The sequence below is a fragment of the Eptatretus burgeri genome, chromosome 17 (genome assembly GCF_056783735.1).
Source record: "Eptatretus burgeri isolate ZD-2024b chromosome 17, Ebu_testis_v1, whole genome shotgun sequence".
Taxonomy (NCBI): domain Eukaryota; kingdom Metazoa; phylum Chordata; class Myxini; order Myxiniformes; family Myxinidae; genus Eptatretus; species Eptatretus burgeri.
The window spans coordinates 42,199,198-42,225,103 of record NC_140977.1 but is presented as its reverse complement, the minus strand read 5'-3'; the positions used below and the strand labels follow the sequence as shown (position 1 = coordinate 42,225,103).

General features: G+C 44.9%; 1 protein-coding gene across 3 annotated transcripts in view; it reads right to left on the bottom strand.

The window, feature by feature from the left end:
* Positions 1–25,906, bottom strand: part of LOC147009889 (uncharacterized) — a 177,921-nt gene that overhangs the window by 85,784 nt on the left and 66,231 nt on the right. For all 3 annotated transcript variants that reach the window (XM_085861485.1, XM_085861484.1, XM_085861483.1), the window contains 2 exons: positions 13,966–14,037; positions 12,197–12,250 (listed from right to left, as the gene is read on the bottom strand). In XM_085861485.1, the coding sequence (XP_085717611.1) occupies positions 12,197–12,250; positions 13,966–14,037 (126 nt within the window). The remainder of the gene's footprint in view (positions 1–12,196; positions 12,251–13,965; positions 14,038–25,906) is intronic.

The window sequence follows — 25,906 nt, the reverse complement described above, 5'->3', positions numbered from 1 at the left end:
AAAAAATGAATATCCTTGAATGGACTGAAAACTTTGATGGTTATCAATTGAACAATGAAAAAACAATTTACTATAATCTCAAAATGATATGTGGCTCAGGAGGTGGCCAGATGAGAGCATTAAGAGAAGTTTATCATTTCGTAATGGCACAAATGGGGTATCTTAAAAAATATAAAGATTCAAATGTTTTGTTTGTCAATATTTTAGATGGGGATTATTGTGCAAAGAAAATTAAACTATTGAAGGAATTTGAGAATGAACAAATCTTTATAGGTTCAATGAGTGAGCTGTTCAACCCCCAGGTGTTCAATTCAATGAGGTTCAACCTCCAAGTTAAAAGGGGAGACAAATAAATATACCTTGGGATAAAAAGGGGATTTATTTTTAGGGAAAAAAAATATAAATCGCTGAAAATCCCCCATTCATTTACATGGGGAAAAGTGAGCCAGAATCAGTATTCTTACCCTACTGATGGCCATTGTCCAACATTATTGTGAAATGCAGAGATGTCGGCACTTTTTGTTAAAACTCGGTATTTTGTCTTAAATAACACGTATTCGGGTACTCTTCAAAATCCAGGTGGATGCCGGATGTAAATTTGCCCAAATAAGGAATTACAACACAATTATGACCAAATATGGTGAAAATCTTTTTTTTTTAATCATTTTGAATGAGTAACATGTAGTATACTTTCATCGAAAATCAAATTGGAGAAGACACCACTCTTATTTGGGTATGAATGGCTGGTTTATAATTCAATATATTTATCATAAATACAAATACTGCAGTAAGAAATTACAAAGGAAGCATCGTTTTTATCAAAACCGACAATTTTAAATAAATAGAGAGGATAAATGATGTGTGAAGTTCATTTTGTGAGAACAGGAGATCAATTTCCCCGAATAAGGAACTTAACACATTTTATGTTTTTTAAAAAGAATCAAATCAGGTAAAATTTATATTATTCGATTGGAGATTTTTAACAAGTAACTTGAACAACTTTCATATAAAATCACATGGAACAAGAAAGAATCATTATTTTTGGTCTGAATGGCAGATTTGTAATCTGTATCTTAAAAACTAATTGTAAGTTTCCAAAACAAATCATCGTTGATCTCACGATAAAAACTCAATCATTTTTAATCTAAAAGTGAAATGTAGTAATTTTCAAAGCTACTTTTCTGTGCATGGTAAGAACAGTAAGAGACATTATGACAAGCTGGTAGGCGAGCATGGAAACTATAAGATATAGAGCAAAATGGATGTCATATAGCGGATAGGGAATCACCTTATGATTATGCATATCAAATCTCATCCAGTTCCATCTACTGATAACTACTCGGTATCCATTTGAAAGAAAAGTACCGAAAATGCGGTTTGAAATTGGAAATCCCCAAAGTTCAAGGGGGTGCTGTGGGTGAACAAAGATCTAAATCGAAAATCTGGCTCTATCGTTTATGCATAATGTATTCCAGACGATTAGTGTGAATTTTCATGACCATCCGACCATAACCCAAGGAGGAGTAGAATTTGGCATGAAGGCACCTCCAGCTCTCGAATATTATCGATTTTTGCACTAATTGACCTTTGACCACTGACCTAAGCGAAATCGGTCAATATGTCCTGAGGCAAAGTTGCAGTACTCATTGAGTACCATGAACCTACAAAGTTTCATTCGTATCGATGCACTCACCCGGTCGCTAGGGGGCCTTCAATTTTTGCCAATTTTCGCGCATACCCTAATTGTAGGGGGTGTTGCGGGTAAACTATTCCATATATCACAAAAACTGGAATATATTTGATAGAGTATCACCCGTAGATCATTCGTGCCAAATTTCATAACCCTACGTGGGATAATGGCTTTCGGAATTGATTTCACGTGAACGGTACCGATTTTGAAGGTTTTTCGGTTGTTGCTGGGGAACCAAAGCGTCCCTAGCAACCATCACAATTTCCAAAGCACTCGGTCATAAGATGTGCATACTGCAAATCTATATTTGCGTACCTACCACCCGAGTTTGGTCAAATTCCGCCCATGTTTACTACCAATTATGCTGATGACAAACGAACAAACATCCAAACAAACAGACAGAATTACTGACAATAAGGGTCACCTATTTCGGCGACCCAATTACAACAATTGGTCATACCTACACATATAATATAAATGTACATGTTAAACAATAGAAGAATAGATAATGCACACAAAGCCTATTTCCACATATGTATGTGAAGGTGTACGATTGGGATCCTTCCTGTACTGTACATGTACATCGCATCAGTCAATTGTACGAGTATGTTCACTTGGTTGTCCTGTAGGATTGCAGCAATCTTCAGCATTGCGTTCACAAGCAGAGACACACCTTGTTTTCAGTTTGACACATTTACAAAGTGCGGACATGACTGGAATTGGTGGGAGCTTCTTTCACACTATTTCAAGTGCATTGCCATTTTTCCTCCAGCCCTCAGTTTCCAATAACAGTGTTTGTGACCATCTGTAAGTTTGTAAGTTTGCTCTTTTCGTATGCAATTCTAATGCATCCATTATAGGTGGGAAGGATTGAAGTACCTTTTATATTTCACGTAAAGGTGATACCTTGCCATATTATTAACTCCTCCTCTTAGATATGGTGCACCATAGAGAGCAGGCACACAAACTGCTTGAGGTGAGACTTGTTGAATTGAAGTGGGACAGTAATTGTGGGTGTTGCGTGAATAAGTTCCCCTGCCTAAGAAACGATGAAGTGGTATCACGACCAGTCAGAGCATGGAATGCCAAGATGTTTTGCAATGCCATAACTGGAAGGCCCTGTGCTATTGTACATACAGGATGTACCTTGTTCGTACATACGTACAGCATAAACCACTTATCATGAAGATTTCTGCAGTAGTGCTATTACCAGAAAGTGCAACTGAAACAACAGGACATCTGTATCCTGGCAAACAACAACTACTCGTGTGACCCACTCTTCAATAGCATCATTGCAATGTCGGATGAGTTTGGTGTCTGCCTCTTTATGATTGCATGTCAGGTGTGGAACTGCTCCTGTCTTTGTGGAGAGGGTCTCATCTGAGACCACCAGTTCCTCGTCAGGTCTCTTCTGCATGCTCAAACTTTCTGTGAAAGATATTGTGCAAGATCAGCTTTGTTGGCTCCTAAGGTGAGGAAGTTATCCCATACAGGATGAAGTGGAGCTGATCCATCACCAATTATTGTACGAATGGGTCTTCTTGTCTTGCTTGTGCGTTTAGGCCGAGTTGGTTCTTTGATGGAATGTTCTAAATACCTAAAAAATAACATATCGACTCATTTTGTTGTCACATCAAAGTAACACACTGGAGCCTGGATGAATTTTTCAACGTACTGGTTGAAAGTTGAACACTTCTTTGGTTTTCATCATTTCTTGATGAGAGCATGGCCATCAATTAGGATGCATTCTCTTTGGTTTGCTGTTGCTACAGGCATGTCCTCTGCAATGTGGATACGTCTGTCTGTCGTCAACATGGCTAGCATATCGCTCTTCTTGGTATCTCTCATTTTTACCTCCATCACCAAAGGAGGATGGAGATTATGTTTTCACCCCTGTCTGTTTGTCTGTCCGTGAACAGGATATCTCAAAATGTTACAGACGGATTCGGAAGAAATTTGGAGAACAGGTCGAGTGTGTGACAAGGACACGATGATTATATTTTGGTGAAGATCCGGAGAAGGATCCGATAATTTTTTGATTTTTAAAGTGATTCTTCACCATTGAGAGATGGGGCCAAAAACACGTGGCATGATATTTCAAAAAGTTGTGGATTAGTTATGACAAAACTTGGTGAATGAGTTGGTTAGGTGACAAGAACAAACCAATTAGATATTGGTTCAGATCCGGATGCAGATCTAGCCTATCAGTGGGATCCAAAACGTAAATTGTTCAGCCTGGCAGAGGTATGCATTCTACCGAGTGCCCTTCTGGTTCCATCTGTTTTCACCACTGCCAATGGTCATGGTGATAGCACATGCTGGAGAAGACCTCGCGGTTGAATGTTTCGGCCAGACACTGAGGCATTGAAAAGTTGTTACATGGGTTTACTGTCAACCTTTATATGCCTGACCTCATTTTCTCCACAACATACTTCAGTCACATACAATGATGCAATTGTTTTTGAATTGTTCTATAGGTAGTTTGCCTGATGTTGGTTTAATGGTTAGGGTGGTGGGCTTGCAATCCCAGAGTCTTGAGTTCAAATTCTACTTGGCTGTTGAATTAACAACAGGTGGGATTGACTCAGCCTGTTATCCTGTGGTTGGCAAAATGAGTACCAATCAGCTTCCTGAGATGATTGAGCCATTTGAGTATCCCGTGTTGGAGTGGTGACCCATCCAGACATCCAGGATTGTTTTCAATAGCCCAGCAGACTGCTTGGGCAGCACCAATGCTCTGTGCAGAGTGGAGTCCTGATGGATGGATGTGGCAGTAAAGAATGGTACAGTTTCGGAAATCAGCTTTTTCTTCATGAAGTCATTTACTAGGACCTTCCCTTTCTCTTTTGCACTGCCCAGTTCCGTGGCTATTTCTTCCGTCACTACATCACCGGTAGACATATCAATCAGCATAGGATCATTGTGAGACCTCTTCATCATCACTCTCTTCATGAGCTGGAAGCACTATGACCTACAAACACATTGAATCGTTCAAATTGTGAAAGCAATTTCTTCGCTGCAGTTTCATTTTGAGAGAGCTTCGATGGGAGATCATTCCTCTGCGTCGAAATATACTCATCTTCATTGTCATCTTCAAGTCCACACAACCAGGACATATCACCCGATGTTGCTGCTCTTTCACACCACGTTGCACAGAACTTGTCACGAGCTGAATAATTTCTGGTGATGCCAATGATTCCATCTGAGAGCTTGCACATTCTGTTCACCCACTCAGTGGCTTGGTCTGTGGGCACCTGGTTAAATCGAGGACTTCCTTTCACGGCAAAGTTCCACCTCACGAGCCCTGGTGCAGTCGTTTGCAAGTTCTTCATTTATGCTGGATACACTGGCCTCCATTTTGCATAGTTGTTGTGGTTGTGAATGATAAGCCAAGGCAGCAAGTCAGCTAAGGCATCCACATGAAGCTTCCAGTTGCCACCTCGAGTTGCTCGGATGAAACCGAGCATGGTCTCAACAATCTGCATGCAAGTGGTCCACAGTTTGAAATTTGGATCCTCTACGGGTACGCTTTGCTTTGTGAAATCCTCCAGTTCTGATAAACATTGAAAGAGTGGAATAAAGCAATACAATAGATTTTGGTCACTTTGACCACATCATAACAATGAACTATTATTGCATGTAACACTGTAATCAACTAGAGAGTTCAGAGAACACGATAGCCCCACATCGTGTTAAGTTTATACAGGAGGGCCTTGTAGTTCACGTGGGTTACATTCTTGAAAATACCCGTGAACCACAAACTTAGGGGGTAATGGGAAAAATAGGTTTCAGGACATCAACTTAATTTTTTTTTTCCAAACTGTACCCTTAATTAACATGTCCATGCATTGTTTTTGTGATATTAATTTTCATGAATAAAAGAGTTATTAAGAACATAAAATAAAGCATTCTTTAACTGCATTAAGAACATAATATAAAGTATTCTTTTTCTGTATTGAGAACATAAAATAAAGTATTCTTTTCCTGTATTAAGAACATAATATAAAGTATTATTTTCCTGTATTAAGAACATAATAGAAAGTATTCTTTTCCTGTATTAAGAACATAAAATAAAGTATTCTTTTCCTGTATTAAGAACATAAAATAACTGTGTTAAGAACATAAAATAAAATATTATTTTCCTGTATTAAGAACATAAAAGAAAGTATTCTTTTCCTGTATTAAGAACATAAAAGAAAGTATTCTTTTCCTGTATTAAGAACATAAAAGAAAGTATTATTTTCCTGCATTAAGAACATAAAAGAAAGTATTCTTTTCCTGTATTAAGAACATAAAATAAAGTATTCTTTTCCTGTATTAAAAACATAATATAAAGTATTGTGACGTCCATGGGACTTGAACAGTCCCGCCAACGTAGAATGAGCCGAAACGATGGAGGCGGTTTATTCTTTACAACCCAAAGATGGCGGTTCTAATCGTTCTACCGCAAACGGGACGAGGAAGGTGGCACGAGTCGCTTTTCACTGAGTTGATAACGTTTATTTCTCTAACCAGAAATAACAAGACTCGGCAAAAGGAGGGATCCGGGGCGATTCGAAGGGATGGTGGTGTGGGTTCGGGCGTGGGGAAAACACAAACAGTTCCAATGGATATACAAATCTCAAACCCTTTAAGGCGCCAGGTAAACACACACACACACACACACACACACACACACACACACACACACACACACACACACACACACACACACACACACACACACACACACACACACACACACACAGTTGCTGGTCCTGGTGGTCAGGCTGGCCGGTGGTGTAGACGCAAGAGTCCCTGGATTGGCGTCGGATGAGCTGGCGCTGCGCTCGTCAGGGGCAGGAGACACCGTGGTACTGTCGACCTCCTGGTGTCGGCCCAAGACCGCTCACAGCCGCCAGGGAGCCAGTTCTGGCGCCAAGTTGCGAGCAGGAGAGGGAGGCAGGTCCGCCCTCCGTTCGACCCCGTGCTCCGAGCCAGCCGAACCGCAGAGCCAACCAAGGTGAGGCACGAGGCCAACAACAGCCAAGCCACGAGACACGATCAAATCCAGGCTCGAATCAGCGCAACAACACAGCACGCTCCCAGCACAACAGCCTCCACCAGAACGGTTTTTCTGTACTGATCTTCTTCCTCTTCGCCTTTTTCCCCGAACAGAGCCTTTTTATCCTCGAGTCCTCGTCACTTCCAATCGAGCCGTTTATTGGCCCTCCGCCGTCGCCTTCCGCCAATCGTGATCACGGGGCGGAGCCATCCGCAGCGCTGTCCTGTGACGTCACGGCAAGCCTCCAGGGAATACTAAAAGGGGTTTACGCAGACACCCTTACCCTATACCGTATCCCTATCTAATTACGTGACAATTATCATTTCCCCCTTGAAGAAATGGACATTTACTAGACAACTTATCACCACTGAATTGCTACTTATTACATCGAGATCCTGGTACACTCGAACAGCATTGCATACCTAATTAAACATCCCAATTACCCTTTGAATGCATACCCCCCTCAAACGTAACAGTATTCTTTTCCTGTATTAAGAACATAATATAAAGTATTCTTTTCCTGTATTAAGAACATAAAATAAAGTATTCTTTTCCTGTATTAATAACATAAAATAAAGTATTATTTTCCTGTATTAAGAACATAAAATAAAGTTTTATAAAATCGCTTCCTTGAGTTATTATTGTCATTATTTTGTATGAAACCTGTGGTTGCATCATTGCTGGCAATATGCTGGCAATAAGGTTGCACCATATGCAAAAACAGAGACATTATGATTCTCTGGGAGTGCAGCTGTGCTGCTGCTGCAGTGCCCCCATGTTTGCAACAAGCTGGTATTCATTTTGCTGATCTTGGAAGGATGAGAACACACCTGGTGTTATTTAACAGCATAACATGGATTCACACTCAAGATCCTAAGATCTTACGCAGGCCAATTCAACCATTAAGCCAACAGCAGGCTTATTGTCCTGTATGAAGACCATAAAATAAAGTTAATTTTCTTGATTTATTAAGAGCATGAAACTTACCTTTAGTTATAATGATGGTGATGATGATGTTTGTCGGCCCAAAGGGCCATACTCTCACTTTTGGCTAAGCTTATGCCTGCGGAGTGACCTCAAGAATATACGTCTCAAATTTGGTCCGGTTTCTTACACCAAAAACCGAGAAATAGCAATTTTAAGAAAATGAGGCGAAAGGGCCGGAATCGCACTTTGGGCTCAGTTATTGCCTAGGGAATGGTCTCTCGAATAGACCTGTCAAGCTTGGTTCAGTTTCATTCACCAATAACTGAGAAATAGCAATTTTAAGAAAATGGGCCAAAATGGGGCGTTCCTTGGCCCGAAGGGCCGCAATCTCACTTTGGGCTCAGTTAGTGCCTGAGCATATGTGTCTAGTATATGCCTGTAAATTTTCATCGAATTCTGTTCACGAATAATGGGGAAATAGACGTTCAAATGAACTGTACACAAGAAAAGAGAGAACGCGAGCGGCGCTTAGACCCCGTGGGGTCTTCCACCCCACGGGGTAAAAATCTGGAAGTTTAGCGCTACTGAAGCAGTCTGGTGAGATTCCTGAAGGTGGTGGGATGTTCTCAGATGAAACTTCCAGAATGGACGATTTGCTGGAAGGCACGGGATTGTTACTAGATAAACTAGATAGGGAGGTGATATCTAGTGTTACTAGATAAACCAGCAAGAGGGAGGTGTACAGAGATGGGTGACATGTGTCAATAAGTGCGTTTTGATCATCCCCGTGCTCGATTTAACTCCGATGAGTGAACGAGGTGTTAATGTCCAGAGCGGTTGTTGATGTGTGGAGCTGATTATAATGAGGTTGGTTAAAACTCTTAAGATTGTGTGTCGGGAGAGAATTCCTTTGAGCTCTTTAATCATCCTTATGAACGGGCCGGCATACGAGAGAGAACACCGCGACAAGACAATCGTTCAACAGCCACGGTGGACGAGGTGAACATGTGTGAGTTGTGCAGGCAGGACAAAGGCACTGGGTGGAAACAACTCAATGTGGGAATCGGAGTTGGACATTGCATGTAAGGGTGACCTTCCTCATTTGACTTTATATCTGTTTATTTGAAATACAAGTTTCAAAAACTTACGCTGTTGATGTGGTCATTGTAACGTCACTCGGAAGTCACAGACACCAACTGACAAAGATCCATTCGAGTGGTAGCTGACAGGTACATTCGTTCATGATCCTGGATTGCAGTCGTTAGAGAACGCGCTGGGTTCGGCACCACGAACAACATACTTTGAGCACTTTAAGGGAAGGAAACCCCAAAGGTGTGCGTATACCCCCGACAGCTATACATCAATATTATGAAGGCGATTTGTGTTCTGCAATCTTCAAGGATATAATTCTATTTCGATAAATGTTTGAAGAGGTTTAAAGACATATAAATTAAAAAAAAAATTCTGGGTTTTACCGCCATTTTACCCATTGTCTAATCCACCACCCTATCTAACATATTACATGAGTTATTCGTAACTGTTGTATCTGTCCTTTATAACATCCTCAAAAACAGGAAGTTTCCTGTTTGGAATGATTTTCAATTGTGTTTGATTACCAGGCAAGCAGACCAAACAGAGTGAAAAATAATTTATCTCACTCTTCTCTGCATATGTGTGATGAGGACAAATTCAGAGCCAAAGTATGACAAAACAAAACACTTGTCTTTCAATTCATATTCCAATTTGTGTTCAAAATATAACGTTCAATTTAAATAAGTTGTTCCTCGATCATGAACTGATGATCATAAACTGATAAGACAGACGGACGGATGGACGGACATGGACCAATTGCTTAACAGCGCTTTTCACTTCGCGTGCGCCGGGTAATAAACATCAGAATTTCATGAAAAGGGAAGAATATTTAACTGTGAAAATCCGTAATGCATGTCTGGAACACAAATAATTCTGCTGAGAGAGATGAACACTTAAATACCTTTAATAACCCATTAATCATGTAAGAATACATGGGTTTTCAGAAAAACTATGATTCCTTTCATCATTTCATTCTCTTTGTATTAAAATGAATTATAAACCAGCCATTGATACCCAAATAAATGTTTTGTCTTGTCCAATTTGATTCCATATGAAAGTATCCATGTTACTCATTCAAAATGACATCATTTTAATTTTTTTACCATATTTGGTCATAAATGTGCAATGATTCCTTATTAGGACTCTAATACGAGCTGTTTAAGACAAAATACTGCGTTTTAACAAAATGTGCCGACAGAAAAGTGAGATATATCATTTTGGCCATCCCTCTGTGATGGGTGATTTAGTCTCTCGGTGAGATTCTCACCTGGGTCCTTGTGATGGTCAATCGGGTGAAAGCTGCCAAATGTTTTCACTCCCTGCTCTTCGTCTTTTGACTGAAAGAGCTGTTTTGTACCATGTTTCCTCACACTCACTGTTAGCATTCCACAAGTTCCCTAAAAACCTTCCTGCCATGTCTAAAGACCCCCTCCCGTTATCCTCCGACACCTTCGCTGAGTCTGCAGAACTCAAAGCTTTTCAATGTTAACAATCAGAATAATATTACGCATTTATTTATATTATTACATTCATATTAGACAAGGAAATAATAACATGAGGCAGGAATGATCTCATGAGGCGAAATTATATGCTGACTGTTGCAGATGCTTACAAACATTTCTAAAGATTAAATATCACCCATAATATTATCTGAAAAGACTAGGCTTTCGAGAAAGTCCTACCATGGCGAAATTCCCAGATTCCTTGTACGATTCCATCCTCGGAGTGAGACCATTATCTTCACATTAATGCACTTATTCAAATCCATTTTGACATGAACTGCTGTACTAGGTCCATCAGGCTTGCAATGACAAATTAATTCAACAGGAGACCTGAAGCGTATTGAAGATCGTTGAGTATCCGAGTTGCGTCACAACTTGTGTAACATAGTGATACAACAGGGAATGTGAACTTCCACAGTTATACAATCGAACAATCGGATTGAGTTATGTAACATCATGGCACAATCTGGAATAGACCTCAGAATCGTCATCATTGTTGTTTCTTGCCCTCGTCAGAGGAGAGGATATTGCATTTGGGTCTGTTTGTCTGTGTGTTTGTCTGTTTGTCTGCATGTAATGTGCTAACGTGGGCCACAAACGCCACCTGGTAGTAGCCAGTATTACACATTATCTTTTTTCAACCAAGTACTATATATTCACTGAACAAGTACCATATAGTAAGAACCATATATTCAACCAAGTAATAAAATATTTAAATTTAGACTGTGAGGACATCTAAAAAGTACATACAATAAAATCGCACAAAAGAAATCCTAGCGACGGTCTGCAATCATTGATTGCTCTTCATATTTGTTGTTATTGTTTTTTTATTATTATTATTACACATTACAAGTTCCACATCCACATCTTTCTAACCTCAACCCTTCCCCCTCTAGCAGCATCACCCTAATCTCCGAGCTAAGTCTTGTGTTTTCTATTTACAACAGAGTACGTAATATGTTTAACCTCACCTCCCTCGCTGTTTTGTAAAACAACACCTTGCTGTTTCGTAATAAATTTAAAAGGTAAAACTCTTGTGTTTTTGTTAATTATATGCTGTATTAATTTCATTGACATGTTTATTTCAATGTTGGCATGCTTTATGTTTTTTACATGTTTATTTATGGCTGCCGCTGACCGACCTTCCTCTGTATTTTCTCAAAGCCCAGGAACCGAAACCCCCTTTTCCCTTTGGCCCTTGGTTTCCACTATTGCAGTTTTAACTACTGCGGAATTTTGCAGGAACCTAACCTCTGGCGATATTTTTGGGTTCATTGTATGTACTGAACACTGCATGGGGTATTCTATTCTATGAACTCTCTCGTGTACTTAAGCAGTTTGTTTCACATGCATTTATAAAGGCTGTTGATTTACAATAATAAACACACATGACTGTTGAATTTACCCTAAAGTATGAATTTCATTGGAATAACCCAAACTTTTGCACAATACTTTACATTTATACAAAAAAACGTCCTTTTTGTGCCATTATGACATTGTTCTGTCGTAGAGCATACTATTCCATGCAGGGGGTTTTAAGCCAAGTGTCCTGTTCACATCATGTTCTTCAAGTTAAAGATTTCACAGACTAATTGTGAACAAGAGTTGAACAACTTGCAAGTTACTCTGGTTAATGCAATCTTGCCAACACAGGCGTATTAATAGGGTGAGGTAATTATATAACGAGAAGAGGTGTTTTAAGATCCTTGTAGATCAGAGGAATGGCACTGATGAAAATGGTGCATGGCAAGTCTCACATCCTTCATTTAGGCCATCTGGTTCTTCTCTGCCTGGTATTGAAGTATAATGATATATATATATATATATATATATATATATATATATATATATATATATATATATATATATATATATATATATTTAACGTGTTTTCATTTCAGTGTAAGCATCATGCGCTCAATTCTCATGGATCAGACTCACCCGTGGGCCTTGTGGCCCGACAGAGCCAGGTGGGCCAACTGGGCCAGATAATCCCTGGGAAACAGTGGAGTGGGATGAGGGAAAGACAATGCAAGAAAATGAGAAGAGGAAACATTTCTACAAAGAGAGCCAAAAGTATTGCCAAAAGATGAATTAGAGGAATTGTGTTGGGCTTGGCTGGAGAGTGAGGAGTGAGGAGTGAGAAGGAAAGAAGAGTGAGTGAATGGTAAAAGGAGAAGGCATTATAAAGGAAGCAAGTGGGGAGGGACAGAACAGAGAGAAAAAGGAGAGACTTTCAAATATCCACAAAATCAAAATTCTCACTTCATTGTCATCATGCAGTCTCCTCATACCTGGGACTCATTGTAGGATTTAATAAGACAATAAGACCCTTTATTCGTCCCTATATTCAAATCGAAACCTGTGGTTTCTCTCATTTCCACGACTGAGCTCTACTATTTCCGCTGAGACCCTGCTCCCACTATTCCCCTATAATTCCTCTCCTTAGAATCCCTCCGTCGTCGTCCCACCGTTTTCCCTTGACCCGATTTTGGCTGTTGACCCATTGTTCTATTCATGACGTCATGTGATGGGGATTGATGAGATTGTGGCCTGACATTAGATAGTGATTCAAGGAATGATCGAACCTAATTGTTTCCTGCCTTTCTACATAATCTTTCTTTGCAATTCTAATATTGTGACCACACAGGCACCATTTCTTGACTCTATGTTAGGCCACTGACTTACTGATCAATGAAATGTTTTTTGGAGCATCTCTCCCTCATTCAACCACCTCCTGTCTGCATCCTCTTTCGAGCTCCTCTAAAAGCCACCTGTGGGAGCTGTACTGTGCTTGGCACACATCTGCAGGGTAGGGCTGGCAGGATGGTTTCGAGGTATGCAAACTCTAAACTGGGCGTCCGGTCTGCCAGCATTCGTTGGTAGACGTTAAAGATCCCATGGTGTTCTTCGTGAAAAGTAGGTGAGCTTTTGCCGGCACCCTAAATAAATTGCAAATCCCTTCTCTAACCCTCAGAGGACACTGCGTCAGTGGCACAGCTGTGCCCTCAGATTTACGGATTTTCATCCGATTTACTTGAAATTTGAAGAGCATTGGCATAGCAGGTCACTGAATTCAACCAGCAACTATTTTTGAGGTCAAATTTGTTTTCGGGATTTTGCAAGTATTGCGCTCTGCAAGACTTGTAATTTCTCGCTTGTTTATCTGTCTATGAGCAGAACATCTCAAAAAGTTGCGGACAAGTTATGATAAAACTTGGTGGATGAGTTGGGTGGGTGACAAGAACAAGGTGATTAGACTTTGGTTCAGGTCCTGATGCAGATCTGGCCTCTCAATCAGGTACGAAATGTATACTGTTCAGCCTGGTGGAGGTATGCCCCCTCTACCTGAGTGCCGTTCTAGTTATTCGCTGTGTCAACAATGGTACAGGAAGCCATCCATATTCGACACTCACCGACACATCAGCCCATTTTACCTGAATTTGCTAATTTTATTCTGAACATTAACTTTATTACAAGTCTTGAAAAAAATTAATGTCGATCGGCTAATATATGCCAAACTGCAGGAACAAACAAATGAAGATACAATTTCCATGGTTAAATCTCCATTGGGTTCAAATGGGTTCAAATAAGTGGTTCATTTCTGTTTCTCAGTTCAAATGGTTGCTGGTTCCAATAATGTTGGGTCGGTTTGATTTGATTGTATGACAAGACCCGAACAACGACAAAAGGAATGGAAGCACACTTACATCCATCCCAGGTACACCTGGTGGTCCTCGAGGTCCAAACCCTCCTGCTGGTCCTTGTTCGCCTTTCAAACCCTGCACAGCATCACATAGAACCAATCACTCGGTAAAACGTAATGTTTTGCATCTCATTACAGCAGAAATTACATTTTGTTATCATCATGAATGTTACTAATTGCTGTTATTCAATCTACTACTACAACTACTACTACTACGACTACGAAAACTACCACTTCTTCTTTTATATGTTGCACGTGCCTGCGGGGAGCATCATTTTCTGGAGGCGCAGCTGTGCTGCTGATGCAGTGCCTCCTGTAGGTTAGGTCAGGAAGTTTGGAGTTGTTTCAGTATGCCAGCGATTACTCGCCTCTTCTTCATGAAGGACATTGTGGGATCTATAACCTCCACCAACTAATGCTGGCAGACGGGACACCTGACTCAATTATACCCTTTGGAAGGACTGTGGACCTTGCGGTGCAACAGCTAGCCTGCGAAGCACCAATCCAACAGTTTATAATCAGGTTGGGAAAACAAACCCAGACTTTAGAGAGCTTAGAGGTAATTGTGCCACTTGGGAACCATTGTGATGGACGAGTTGGCAATATGTCGTCTTTAATAAAAATTTGTTTCATGGGAGGGTGGATGAACTGAGGGAGGAGATTGGTGTGCAGATGAGCTTGACGGGGAGACTGATGAAATGCCGGCTGAGATGGGCTGGGCACTGAATGCGGATGGGGGAAGAGAGAATGGCAAAGAGAGTGGATAGGTTGAGGGAGGAAGGTAGGAGGAAAAAGAGGTAAGCCGTGGTTGAGATTGGAGGATTGTGCGAGGAGGGATAGTGGAGAGAGTTGGCTGAGGACAGAGGGCGTTGGAGGAGTATCATGGTCAAGGCAGGGCAGAAAATTGGTGCCATTGGACCCCACCCCTTATAAAGGGAAGAGGAGGAGAATAATAACAATAAAATAACTCTTGGTATGTTTCGAATCATCTTCCTCATTATTGGCGTATTATAACAATAATCCTCGAGCTGATAACTCAGTAAACCGATGAGGTTTATATTGTGAAACTCCAGAGTGAAATAAATCTGCATCGATTTCTGGCATTCAAAGTGACCCTTGGACCTGCACATCGGTGATAGTCGAGGGATTGTCCGACGAGCCCAAGGTGATTTATCCTGGACAAATACATTTGTAATTGGATCAATGTCCCTGCCAAAGGTCCTTCGGAAAGATACCATGAGATCTCACATCCACAAGTTCGTTTTAATGGATGAGAGAGTCGGTTTAATGTGCCCTCCAAAGGACATTTTGTTTTTATGATGAAGTGACCCCCCTGACATCCCTGGTGTTGGTTTAAAGGTTATGGTGGTGGGCTTGGGATCCGAGGATCCTGAGTTCAAATCCTACTTGGCTGTTGAATTAATATCACGTGGGGTTGACTCAGCCTGTCATCCTTCTGAGGTTGGCAAAATGAGTGCCAGCTTGCTGGTATCCTGTGTTGGAGTGGTGACCTGTCCAGGATTGCATCCAATAGCCTCGGAGACTGCTTAAGCAGCACCGACACTCTGCACAGAGAATGGTCCCAATGGATGGATGAAGCCCTGATCCTTGCATCCGATTCTCATTTTGGTGAACCTCATTTTGAAACGACCCAGGCTTGATCATAACGCGTGATGATGTAAGTGCATCATCAGATTACATCTGATGATGTAATCTTTCTGATTCCAAAGTCTGTTGATGTAAAGCCAACATTTGGAGGAACCTCATTACAGATTTTTAAAATATTTTAAACAATGATTCATTAGAAGACAAAAAAAAAAAATTTTGATTTGGAAATGAGAATGTACATCAGAAAGAAAAGATGACATCTCAATGCCAATTCCATTCAGCTATGAACTGTCATCCTAGTGTTCGCATGTCAGGCGATTCATCAATGTGTGTTTGTGTGTGTGTGTGTGTGTGTGTGTGTGTGTGTCATCCCTCGGATGGACGTTAAACTGGGTGTCCCGTCTGTCAGCATTAGTTGGTGGACGTTATAAAGATCCCACTTCGTCCTTCATGAAGTGTCAAAGTTATCGCAGGGACCCCGATTAAAAAAAATGACAACTTCCTGCTCTAACCTGCAGGGGCACTGCATCAGCGGCACAGCTGCGCCCCCCCCCCAGCAAATGATGCTATCTATCCACAGCTCTGTGCTGCGTATGAAAGAATAATAATAAGAAGAATGCCTTGATGTCTGTCTCTTCTAATGGCAACTGAATCCAACAACTTTCTCTTACTAGCCAGTGGCCAGGGCTTTACTTCAGGGCCTCCCAGCAAGGCCCTCAGGTGTACACTGATCCAGATGATGCTTCAGAAGGGCGAGTAGGTGAGTTGACTTTGAATGATTGTGAGGTCACTGTGTTTGAGTTGATGTCTTTGTGGAATTTGTCTTTAGCCGTTAAAACTGTCTCTGCGAGCACCAACCAAACTGGCATTGGCAACTTTGATTGAACAAGTGTGTTCCTTTCACAAGGATTCTGTTAAACAAAGGAAAGCTACTACACAGGTGCACGAGAATGCAAAGAATGACGTCATTAATGATTAACTCCAGGGTGGCCAGACAGAGCCTGGGAAAATGAGTTGGAAGGGACGCGAGGTCAAAAGGATTGGCAAGAAGGGCCGTCTGGATATTACATATAAAAAGCGTTTTATTCTCGATCTAGAATGATTTGAGAAGAGCTCACAGAGGAGCTCGTACATGTATGTAGCATGCCGGAGAATGACATTAGTAGACATGAGCTAATGAACCACAAGCACACGACGAGACAATGGACAAACACATGCGGTACAGTACGTGGGAATGGAACCTGAATTCCCTTTCTTCATGAAACTCAGGTTCAGATGAGAACACGAGGCATTTCCAAAAATGACTGAACTTACAAAGTAACATGCACCACCTGATGATTATGTAGTGGTTTCCAACAAGTCATACACACATCTCATTAAATTTGGTCCGAAAGGGGCATCGATCGTTAGGCCAGGGCCGTACCACCCCCATCCCTGCAAGTAAATGAATCAATGGTGGAATGTTTGGGTTCTGTGATGCACCTTGTAAGTTGACAATGATTTTGAAGGAAGCAAACACAGTCTGACATTTATTAACAACTGCAATGTGTGGAAACTTATGGGATGGTGCGTCGCACGTCCGTCAGTCTGTCCCTCCGTCCGTCTACGACCACTTGCAATTTTTTCTCTGAAACTACACACACACAATTCTGATGAAAATTGACCACAACCTTCATTACCCATGATGATGCAAAATTTGTTCCAACCATTCAACAAATCCGGGTCTGAGGGGGGTCTATGGAGGGAGTTTACAGAGGGGTTGCCCCCCTTAAAGAGGTATTATTTGTTTTTCTTATCAGAAACGACACACAATTCCAATGAAACTTGACGACAACCTTCAGAACCCGTGATGTACCAAAGTCGTTCACACCATTAAAATAAAAAATCAGGGTCTAAAGGGGTAAACGGTGGGGTTGCCCCCCCCTGCCCCCAAATAGGTATTTGCTTTCTTTTCAGAAACTATACACACAATTAAGATGAATCTTGACTGCAACCTTCAGCACTCGTGATGTACCAAAGATTGTTAATGGCATTAAAAAAATTGGGGTTTAAGAGGGTGTAAGGGGGTGGGGGGAGGGGTTGCCCCCCAAAATAGGTATTTGCAATAACATTAATTAATTGGTACATTTTTCTGATTCCATCCCATGTTGACGTCCTCCTCAGTCCTCAGTACCATTATTCTCCCAGGTGAGCGCCCAGGGGGTATTGTCCCTATTTTTATGTTATCATGTATCTTCGTCTCGGTATTGCTGTGCAATATTTCGAGTTACATTGTACGTTGTTTGTGCTAGATCTTGAATTTGTTTCGTATTGTTCAAGACCTAACCGTGCCGCTCCTTGGACAGAAAGTCTGAAAATTATTTCTCTCCGTGTTCCTCATTTTGCTTCTTTCTTCCCAAATATCTTACTTATACATCCTCAACATTATCCTATTTCCCCTCCTCGCTTCAAAAGATCAAAACAAACAAGCAAACATAACTTTCTTTTTCCACTGCACCATGACCTCAATCTACTTGAATTTCCTTCTGCCTGAACTTCAAGTTCTACAGTATTTTTCCTCCATCTTTTCTCAACATTTACAACATGAATCTTCATTGAATATAAATGCTTCTTCCTTCTTCCTTTAACACTATGAAGGCCAGAAATCTTTCCCACCTGAATTATGAAAAAAAATGAAAGCAGTCAAAATGACTGTGTCGGCCTCCATAGTGAGAAAACGAACCCAGACTACAGAGAGGTCAGACTATCGTCGGACAACATCGATAAATGAAAATATAGATAAATGAATATATTTTTTTGTAGATGCAGGTGAGCGGCCTGAGACAATGGGAAAACACGGTAATTTTGTTTGCCAACGGACATTGAAGCCGATACACCAGAAAAAAAAAATCAGAACCATTATAAAGCATCCGTAAATGAACATATTTTTACGAATTTCGCCCGCCCAGCGTGCGATCGGCCAGGTAACTCAAATAGCAGCCGCGTCGCCCACCGGGACAGGCAATTCAGTCGTGACCCTCTTGGAACTACCGCCAAGGAGCTAGCCACGGGTGGGGGTTTAACCTCACCACAACCCAGTCCACATTCTACCCGTGCGAAATAGGGTGAATCGCCAAATGTCGATATACCTAAGTACCCGCGCGGGTAGCGTACCGAGGAGTTGTACCACGCCACAGGTCGACTCCGGACATGAACCGCTTAAGCGGCTCGTCCGTGCTGCAGGGATAACTGAGCGGAGTTATCGCTGACCTCGACGGTTCAGATTATTTATTGGGTGTCCACACCCACTACCAATCCCTTACGTGATGCAAGATGGAACTTTCAAACGAAGGAAAAGACGCAACGAAACGGGAAAACAGTTCAACAAGCAAGTAGTTTATTACACACGCAGACAAGGCACGTATTTACAGTCATACAGTGAAAGCAAGCAAAAGAGTTACCACCGAATAAAGCAATGTACAAGCACTTATTCAGGTTTACTTAAAAGACTGGCGCCACACACACATTTACACAAAAAGCAAATAAAAGCCACCCTCATAGGCAAGGGGGCAGACAGGTTCGTGGACCAAATGTACGTGGGACCTGGGTGAGCGGCCAGGTCCATGAGACCGAAGGGGTCTTACCCGCGCCCTCATGGCGCGATGGCGGGCTAGCCGCAATGTCAGCGTAACGTGCCTGACTCCGTGCCCCTGGTGTGGTCGGTGAGCTCCTTGAGGCGTGCGTTGCGCAGGCACATGTTGGTCGGTCGACACCACGGTTGGGGTGGGGAACGGACGAGGTTCCTGGTGCTATCTCAGCATGGATGGGGGGAATTGTTGATGCTCGGGGTGGAGAGAGGGGAATGGCGGACGCTCCGTCCCGCTAGCTCCGGGACCACACCGACTCCGGCCAACTCTCGCTCCTGAGCCCTCTGCGTCCCTGCTCCACTCCGCGACTCGTCCCTCGACCCAGCAACGACAACCTCAATGACGACCTTCGTCTTCACTCGACCAGCCCTCGCAACGACAACCTCGACGACCTCCGTCTTCACTCGACCAGCCCAGCCAGCACAGCACACGTGAGTTGCCTTGTGCTCGCGTCTTTATAGACCGGGGGAGGAGTGTGTATGCTAATTCGTGGATCAAAACGCGCTTGGAGGCGGGGCCATGCCACTCGACGTTTAGCCATTGGTCGGGCAAAAAGGGGCGTGAGCCTCTCCTGATCCGAATTTCCTCCAACAAGGAGTCCACATGCATCGCCCTTGGGGGCCGGGCCACACCGCCCGACGCTCGCCCATTGGACGGAGAAAAAGGGGGCGTGAGCCTCCCCTGATCCGATTTCCTCTCACGTAAAGGCATCCATTTGTACTCGAGGCTCGACGCGTTCGGCAACAATCACCGAACGGGCCCTGGACAGCACGACATTTGGTGTTGGCAGGTGGTGTGGTTAATGGTTGTGGAAGGAGAAAGGCGAAGGTGGTGGGGGGGTTTGCTGTGGTGGTTTGGTTGTTGGTGGGCGTCGTTTGGGAATAGCGGTGAAGCGATGTTTGCGGGGTGGAGTTGTGGAGGTATAAATGTATAAAGCTCTTTCTAACCACTGATTCACTGAATGACTGACTGACTGACTGACTGATAGAAAAGATCGGTGCCTTCCGGGTGACGTAGAAAGCTGAAATTTTGCATGCCAATGGACATCGAAGCCGGTACAGTGGAAAAAAAAATCACAGACTTGTTGAACAACTTCCAAAAATGGAAATATAAATAAATGAAAAAAATGCAGGTGAGCGACCTAAGACAATAGGGAAGCACGGTGATTTTGTGAGTCGACGGACATCAAAGCCAATACACCAGGAAAAATCACAGAACTATCGGAAAGCATCCATAACTGAAAATATAAATAAATGGAAAAAATGCAGGTGAGCGACCTGAGACAATAGGGAAGCACGGTGATTTTATGAGCCAATGGACATCAAAGCCAACGATTGACATCAAAGCCAATACACCAGGAAAAAATCACAGAACTACCGGAAAGCATCCATAACTGAAAATATAAATAAATGGAAAGAAAATAATGAAAATAAATAAATAAATAAAAAACAAATGCAGGTGATCAACCCGAGACAACGGGGAAGCACGGGTCATTACTGCTTACAATGTGTAAGCATATCCCCTTGCATATATATATATATATATATATATTGTTGTGGTTACCAGATTCGCAAACCACCATTCAGGTCCCTTAGGTGAGGTATCTCGGTAAGTGCATGTGTAGTTAGGCCCAAACCCGTTGTCTAGTGGGAATACATGTCATTTATACGTGCTGCGACTCTTTAGGATAGCCGTTTTTCTTTTACTATCTTTATTTTGGACCAACCGCCATGATTACCATCACAACCACAACATCAACCACCAACCACAACGCCGCTTCACCACAACCGCCACGACCTTCCCGTCACACCTCGCAACCGTAGCATCGCCACCGTTCTTGCCCCGCTGTGGGTACCGGTGTTGGACTCTTGCAGGGCGCACGTTGAACAGCGTGTACAAAATCACGGATTTTGTGCTTCAAAAACGGATCAAAAACGACACACGCCCACTTTTTGCCGTCCAATTGGTGAGCGAGGGGCGAATTGGCCCCGCCCCCAGGGCGATCGATATATGCAAATTTGTGGATCAAAAAGCCTTCACGCCCACTTTTTCTCGGGCCAATGGGGAGCGAGGTGAAAGGTCAAAGGGAGGGGGTCAAAGGCGAAGTTACGGGGGGATAAAAAGACGGTGTTCGTCAGTCAGGGAGAGTCGCAAACGAGAACGAGAACGAGAACGAGAACGAGAACGAGAACGAGAACGAGAACGAGAACGAGAACGAGAACGAGTCGGAACGAAGGAGAACGAGAAGGAGAACGAGTCGCAAACGAGAACGAGAAGGAGTCGGAACGAAGGAGAACGAGAAGGAGAACGAGTCGCAAACGAGAACGAGAAGGAGTCGGAACGAAGGAGAACGAGAAGGAGAACGAGTCGCAAACGAGAACGAGAAGGAGTCGGAACGAAGGAGAACGAGAACGAAAAGAGAACGAGAACGAGAAGGAGTCGGAACGGAGGGGACGAGTGTGGAAGTCTGGAGCCCGAAGCCTGCAGTGGCTGGAGAAGCTGAAGAGAGCCGGACGAGGGGGTGCTCGCTTCGGTGCCAGGAGCTGCACGCCCGAGGGAGGCCGGCAGCGCGACCTGGCCGAGGTGGAGACGCACACCAGGGATAATAAAGATCCTCTATACCCCGAGCATCAGCAACCCCCTCCTGTTTCCCCCCGCGCTGAGATAGTGCGACCAAGGGGGCCCCGTTCCCACCCCCTGCCAGGCACTGTCCACGAGGCCCGCGGGTTGCGGGGCCATCGCCGCTCCGCGTCTCATCACCAGACGGGTAGGCCCGACCCGGTCTCGGCCTCAGGCCTGCCTCATTCTTGAGGGTATTTCTTTTCCTTGGTTTTGGGTATGTGTTGTCGGCGCCGTCTGTGAAGTAGAATTGTATAAGTGTTGCCGTGTGCTCGGTAGTCGGTATTAGCTCTGCACTGTGTTTTCACTTTTATGTTTGCTTTTTGTGTAAATGGAAGTGTGTTTTCTTTTTTTTGTGTGCATTTGGTGGAATTGTATTTGTGTGCTTCCCGTGTGCCGAGAATAAATGTGCTTTATTGTTGAACTGTTTCCCGCTTCGCTTCGTCATTCTTTCTTTGAATCCCCATCTTGCTTCACGTAAAGGGTTGGTAGTGGGCTGAATACGCCCGATAATTAATCGAACCGTCGAGGTCGACGATAACACCGCTCGGTTATTCTGATAGTACGGAACGGGTCGCTTAAGTGGCCCGTGTCCGAAGTCGACCTGCGGCGAGGTGCGATCGCCCGGTCTACCCTCCGCGTGGGTACTTAGGTAGTTCGAATTTGGCGAGCAACCCTATCCCACGCGGGGGCTGATTGGCTCGATCGCGGTGAGACCGAAAGGTCCACCCGTGACTGGTTCCCGGCGTTAGTCCGAGAGGGTCACGACTGGATTGTCCGTCCGGTGGGCGACGTGCCGCGATTCGAGTTACGTGGCCGTTCGCACGCCGGCGGGCGCGAAATCCGCAACACTGGTGTCAGGTCGTGCGATACAAATTCATCGCCCTCCTCGCGGCACTGGTATTGGAGAGCGGGACAACAGGCTCTCCTGTCTCCGGCTAAATTCACGGGAATCGGTCCAGGGGTGAGAGAAGCGACCCCCGATTCCCTCCAAATTACGAGCGAGCAAATTAACCCTTCACGAGAAGCAAGATGGCGTCTCAAGGCGAGCGGGAGCCGGGGGTATTAGAAATGTATATGTGTAGTAATGTAGAATCCATGGTCCAGGATGGAATCCCCGAGCAGGAAATGTTGATTGTGCAGGAACACGGACTCGCCCAACTGAACCCAGAACCTGAGGTGGGTGCGGCAGCGGCCGCGGTGTATGACACCTCCCCCCCCTCTCCACCAAAACCCTTCCCCGACCCCTGCCGAAACGGCTCACCCAAGCGCACCCGACATGACCCAGCTATACACCATGCTGGCAAAAATGTATGCGGAAACGACAGCGAAGATGATTGCGAACATGAACAAGCAAATGAATGAAGTGAAAACGACGATGGATGCGAATACACAACAAATAAACGAAAAGATGGATACAAAAATGAACGGAATGGAAACAAACATGAAGGAGGAAATGAAAGAGCTTCGGGGTGAGACGCAGAACATGGGCCGAAGCCTGCAGGCGGCCATGAAGGCCGTGACCGGGGAGATAAAAATGGCGACTCCACGTGTGGGAGCAAACGAGCTGGGTGGGGGTGCAACGGCTGACAGGCCCGCGGTGGAGGCGGGTGAAAAAATAATTCGTGGAACGTGTTGGGCGAGGGTCGTGACGATGACCGAAAGGGAAAAATTAAATGGGGAGACCAAAACGTGTGAGACGAGACACGAGGTGACGACAACGGAAATAATAGTTGAGACAAGGGAGGTAAAGGGTGAAGAGTTGGCAGAGACACGGGAGACAGAAAAAATAGAGGGAAGACGACACGATGAAGATGGGGTAAGTGACGCACACACACACACGGAGGTAGTGGAGGACAATGGGGGTGAGCTCGCGGAGCGTGTAGAGACCCAGTGCGAGCAGCTGGATGGCCTCCTCCAGGAACGAGGGGAGGGAGTCTGCCCCCTTGAGGCGAGTCACGACCAGGTGAGTTCGGTCGTGCTTTGCGAGGTTGAGAGGACGGGTGCTGTGGACAGGTGCTTGGAGAGCTTGGGGGGTATAGAGGCCCCGGAGACCCTTGTGGGGACACGAATCCCCAGTGTGGTTGTCCCTGTGTGTGTGGTGCAAGGGGTGAGTGCGTCCCCGTGTGTGGAAGCGACCCCGTGTGTGAGTGGTGTGGTGGCGATGGTGCCGGAGTACGTGCTTCCCAGCACGCCGTGTGTGGATGAGGTACCGTGTATGGAAGAGGCCGTGTGTGTGAGTGAAACGGCCAGTATGAGTGAGGAACCGCGGGTGAGTGCCCCCACGTGTGTGGATGAGGCACCGCGGTTAAGTTCCCCCGCGTGTATGAGTGAGGCACGGTGTGTGGATGAGGCACAGCGGTTGAGTGCCCTCGCGTGTGTGGGTGAGGCACCGCGGGTGAGTGCCCCCGCGCGAGTGAATGGAGCACCACGTGTGAGTAGTATGGTTGGTGTGAGTAGTGAGGCACGCGTGAGTGAACGGCCGTGTGCAAGGTCGCTGTGTGCAAGGGAGACCGTGTGTGTGAGAGAGCGGTATGAGAGGGAGATGTCGGTTGGCATGCGGGAGCACGCAGCCGCGTCTCCCGGTGTGAATGTGATGGAGTGGACTGTGTGCGTCGTAACACGCAGGTGTGCGTGGGTTGAATGGAGGCGACGACGGAGACATGTAAGGAACGAAAGCCGGGTAGCGGCTGTAGTTGTTTCGGGGACCGTGCCGGGTTCACCCAGCAGTGAGCACGCGGTTCGTGCTGTGCAACGCACGAGACCGCCACGTGCTCGCTTGCGAGAGTGAAGTCCCGGTCCGGAAACGCACGCGGTGGATTTGCCGATCCCGCGGACGGACAAAGTTTAGGCAGGTAAATGGATTTGGACCGGACGGGTTCTCCACGCGATCGTGTGTGTTAAGCTCCAACGGGCAAAGCACATGTGTTCGCGTGGGGAACCCCTCGAGACGTGTGGCTTGTGTTTTTTTTATGCGCACGGTGACGCCATGGCTGCACGTGGGGTTGGAATCCGGCAGGAGGGGTATCTCTGCCGGATGGTCCCGTCCAAGGAGGGACGAGGAACACGTGCAGCTGCATGACGTCACGGACAGGTGCAAAGTGCGCGAGCTCTGAGTTGCCGCGCAGGTGCTGCGCATGAAAAAAAAAAAAAAAAAGCCTCACTTTCGGGTGCACAGGATTCCTGGGAAAGGGGTGGAAGACCCCCTTACCTGGGCACAGGATGGAAACTAGTTAGGGGGAAGGGTTAGCTTAGTTAGACCGACTTCATGGGGCAGGGATAAGTCCTCATGGAGTCCGTGGAATGGATTAGTTAGAGGGATTGTAGCCAGATTTAGGTGGGGAAATTGATTAATGGGATTATTTGAAGACAGAGACAGACTTGTGGATGTGTAGAGGGGACGTAGTTTAGCTACGTAGGTTAAAAGGAACGTGCTGTAGTTTAAGGGACGACGTGGGAGCACGAGTTAGTTAGGGGAGGTAGTTAGAAGGATGGCAGAGTTCAGTGGTGTGTGTGTTGAAGAGTTGGTGAGTTGTGAGGTGAGTACTTGTTGAGTGAGTGAGGCCAGCGGGTCTGTGTGAGTGGAGTGAATGGGGAATGCATGGTGCGATGAGTGATTGGGGGGAGGAGTGACTCCCGCCCAAGGGACCCCGGGGTCAGTGTAGAGTGAGTTAGCTGGGTTAGTCAAATTGAAAAATGGAGGTCGTTTTGTTGTTGGTGGGAAAGTAGGCTCGAGACCCATTTGGAGGGGTGCAGGAGCCCTGTTGACAGGCTTGGGAGCGTGGCTGCGAAAGGTGAGTATCGCTGAGTGGGTACCCCGGGCACCAGGCTAGTCGGCCGCGGTAGGCCAAGGGCCCATGGGGGGCCGGGATAGAGTAGTGGGCACGGGTGCGCCTGCTTGGTGCGGGGGCCCGGGCGCCATTAGCCGCGTGGGCAGTGTAGTGGGCACGGGTGACCCTCGGAAAGGGACCCGGGAGGCCGGCCTGCCACGTGTGCGTTTCAGGGGAGGTGCCATGGGGGCACTCCCCGGTGTTAGGGAGCTGGTAGGCTCGGAGGCAGTGTAGTGCCCGGGGTGCCATAGCGGGAGATTCG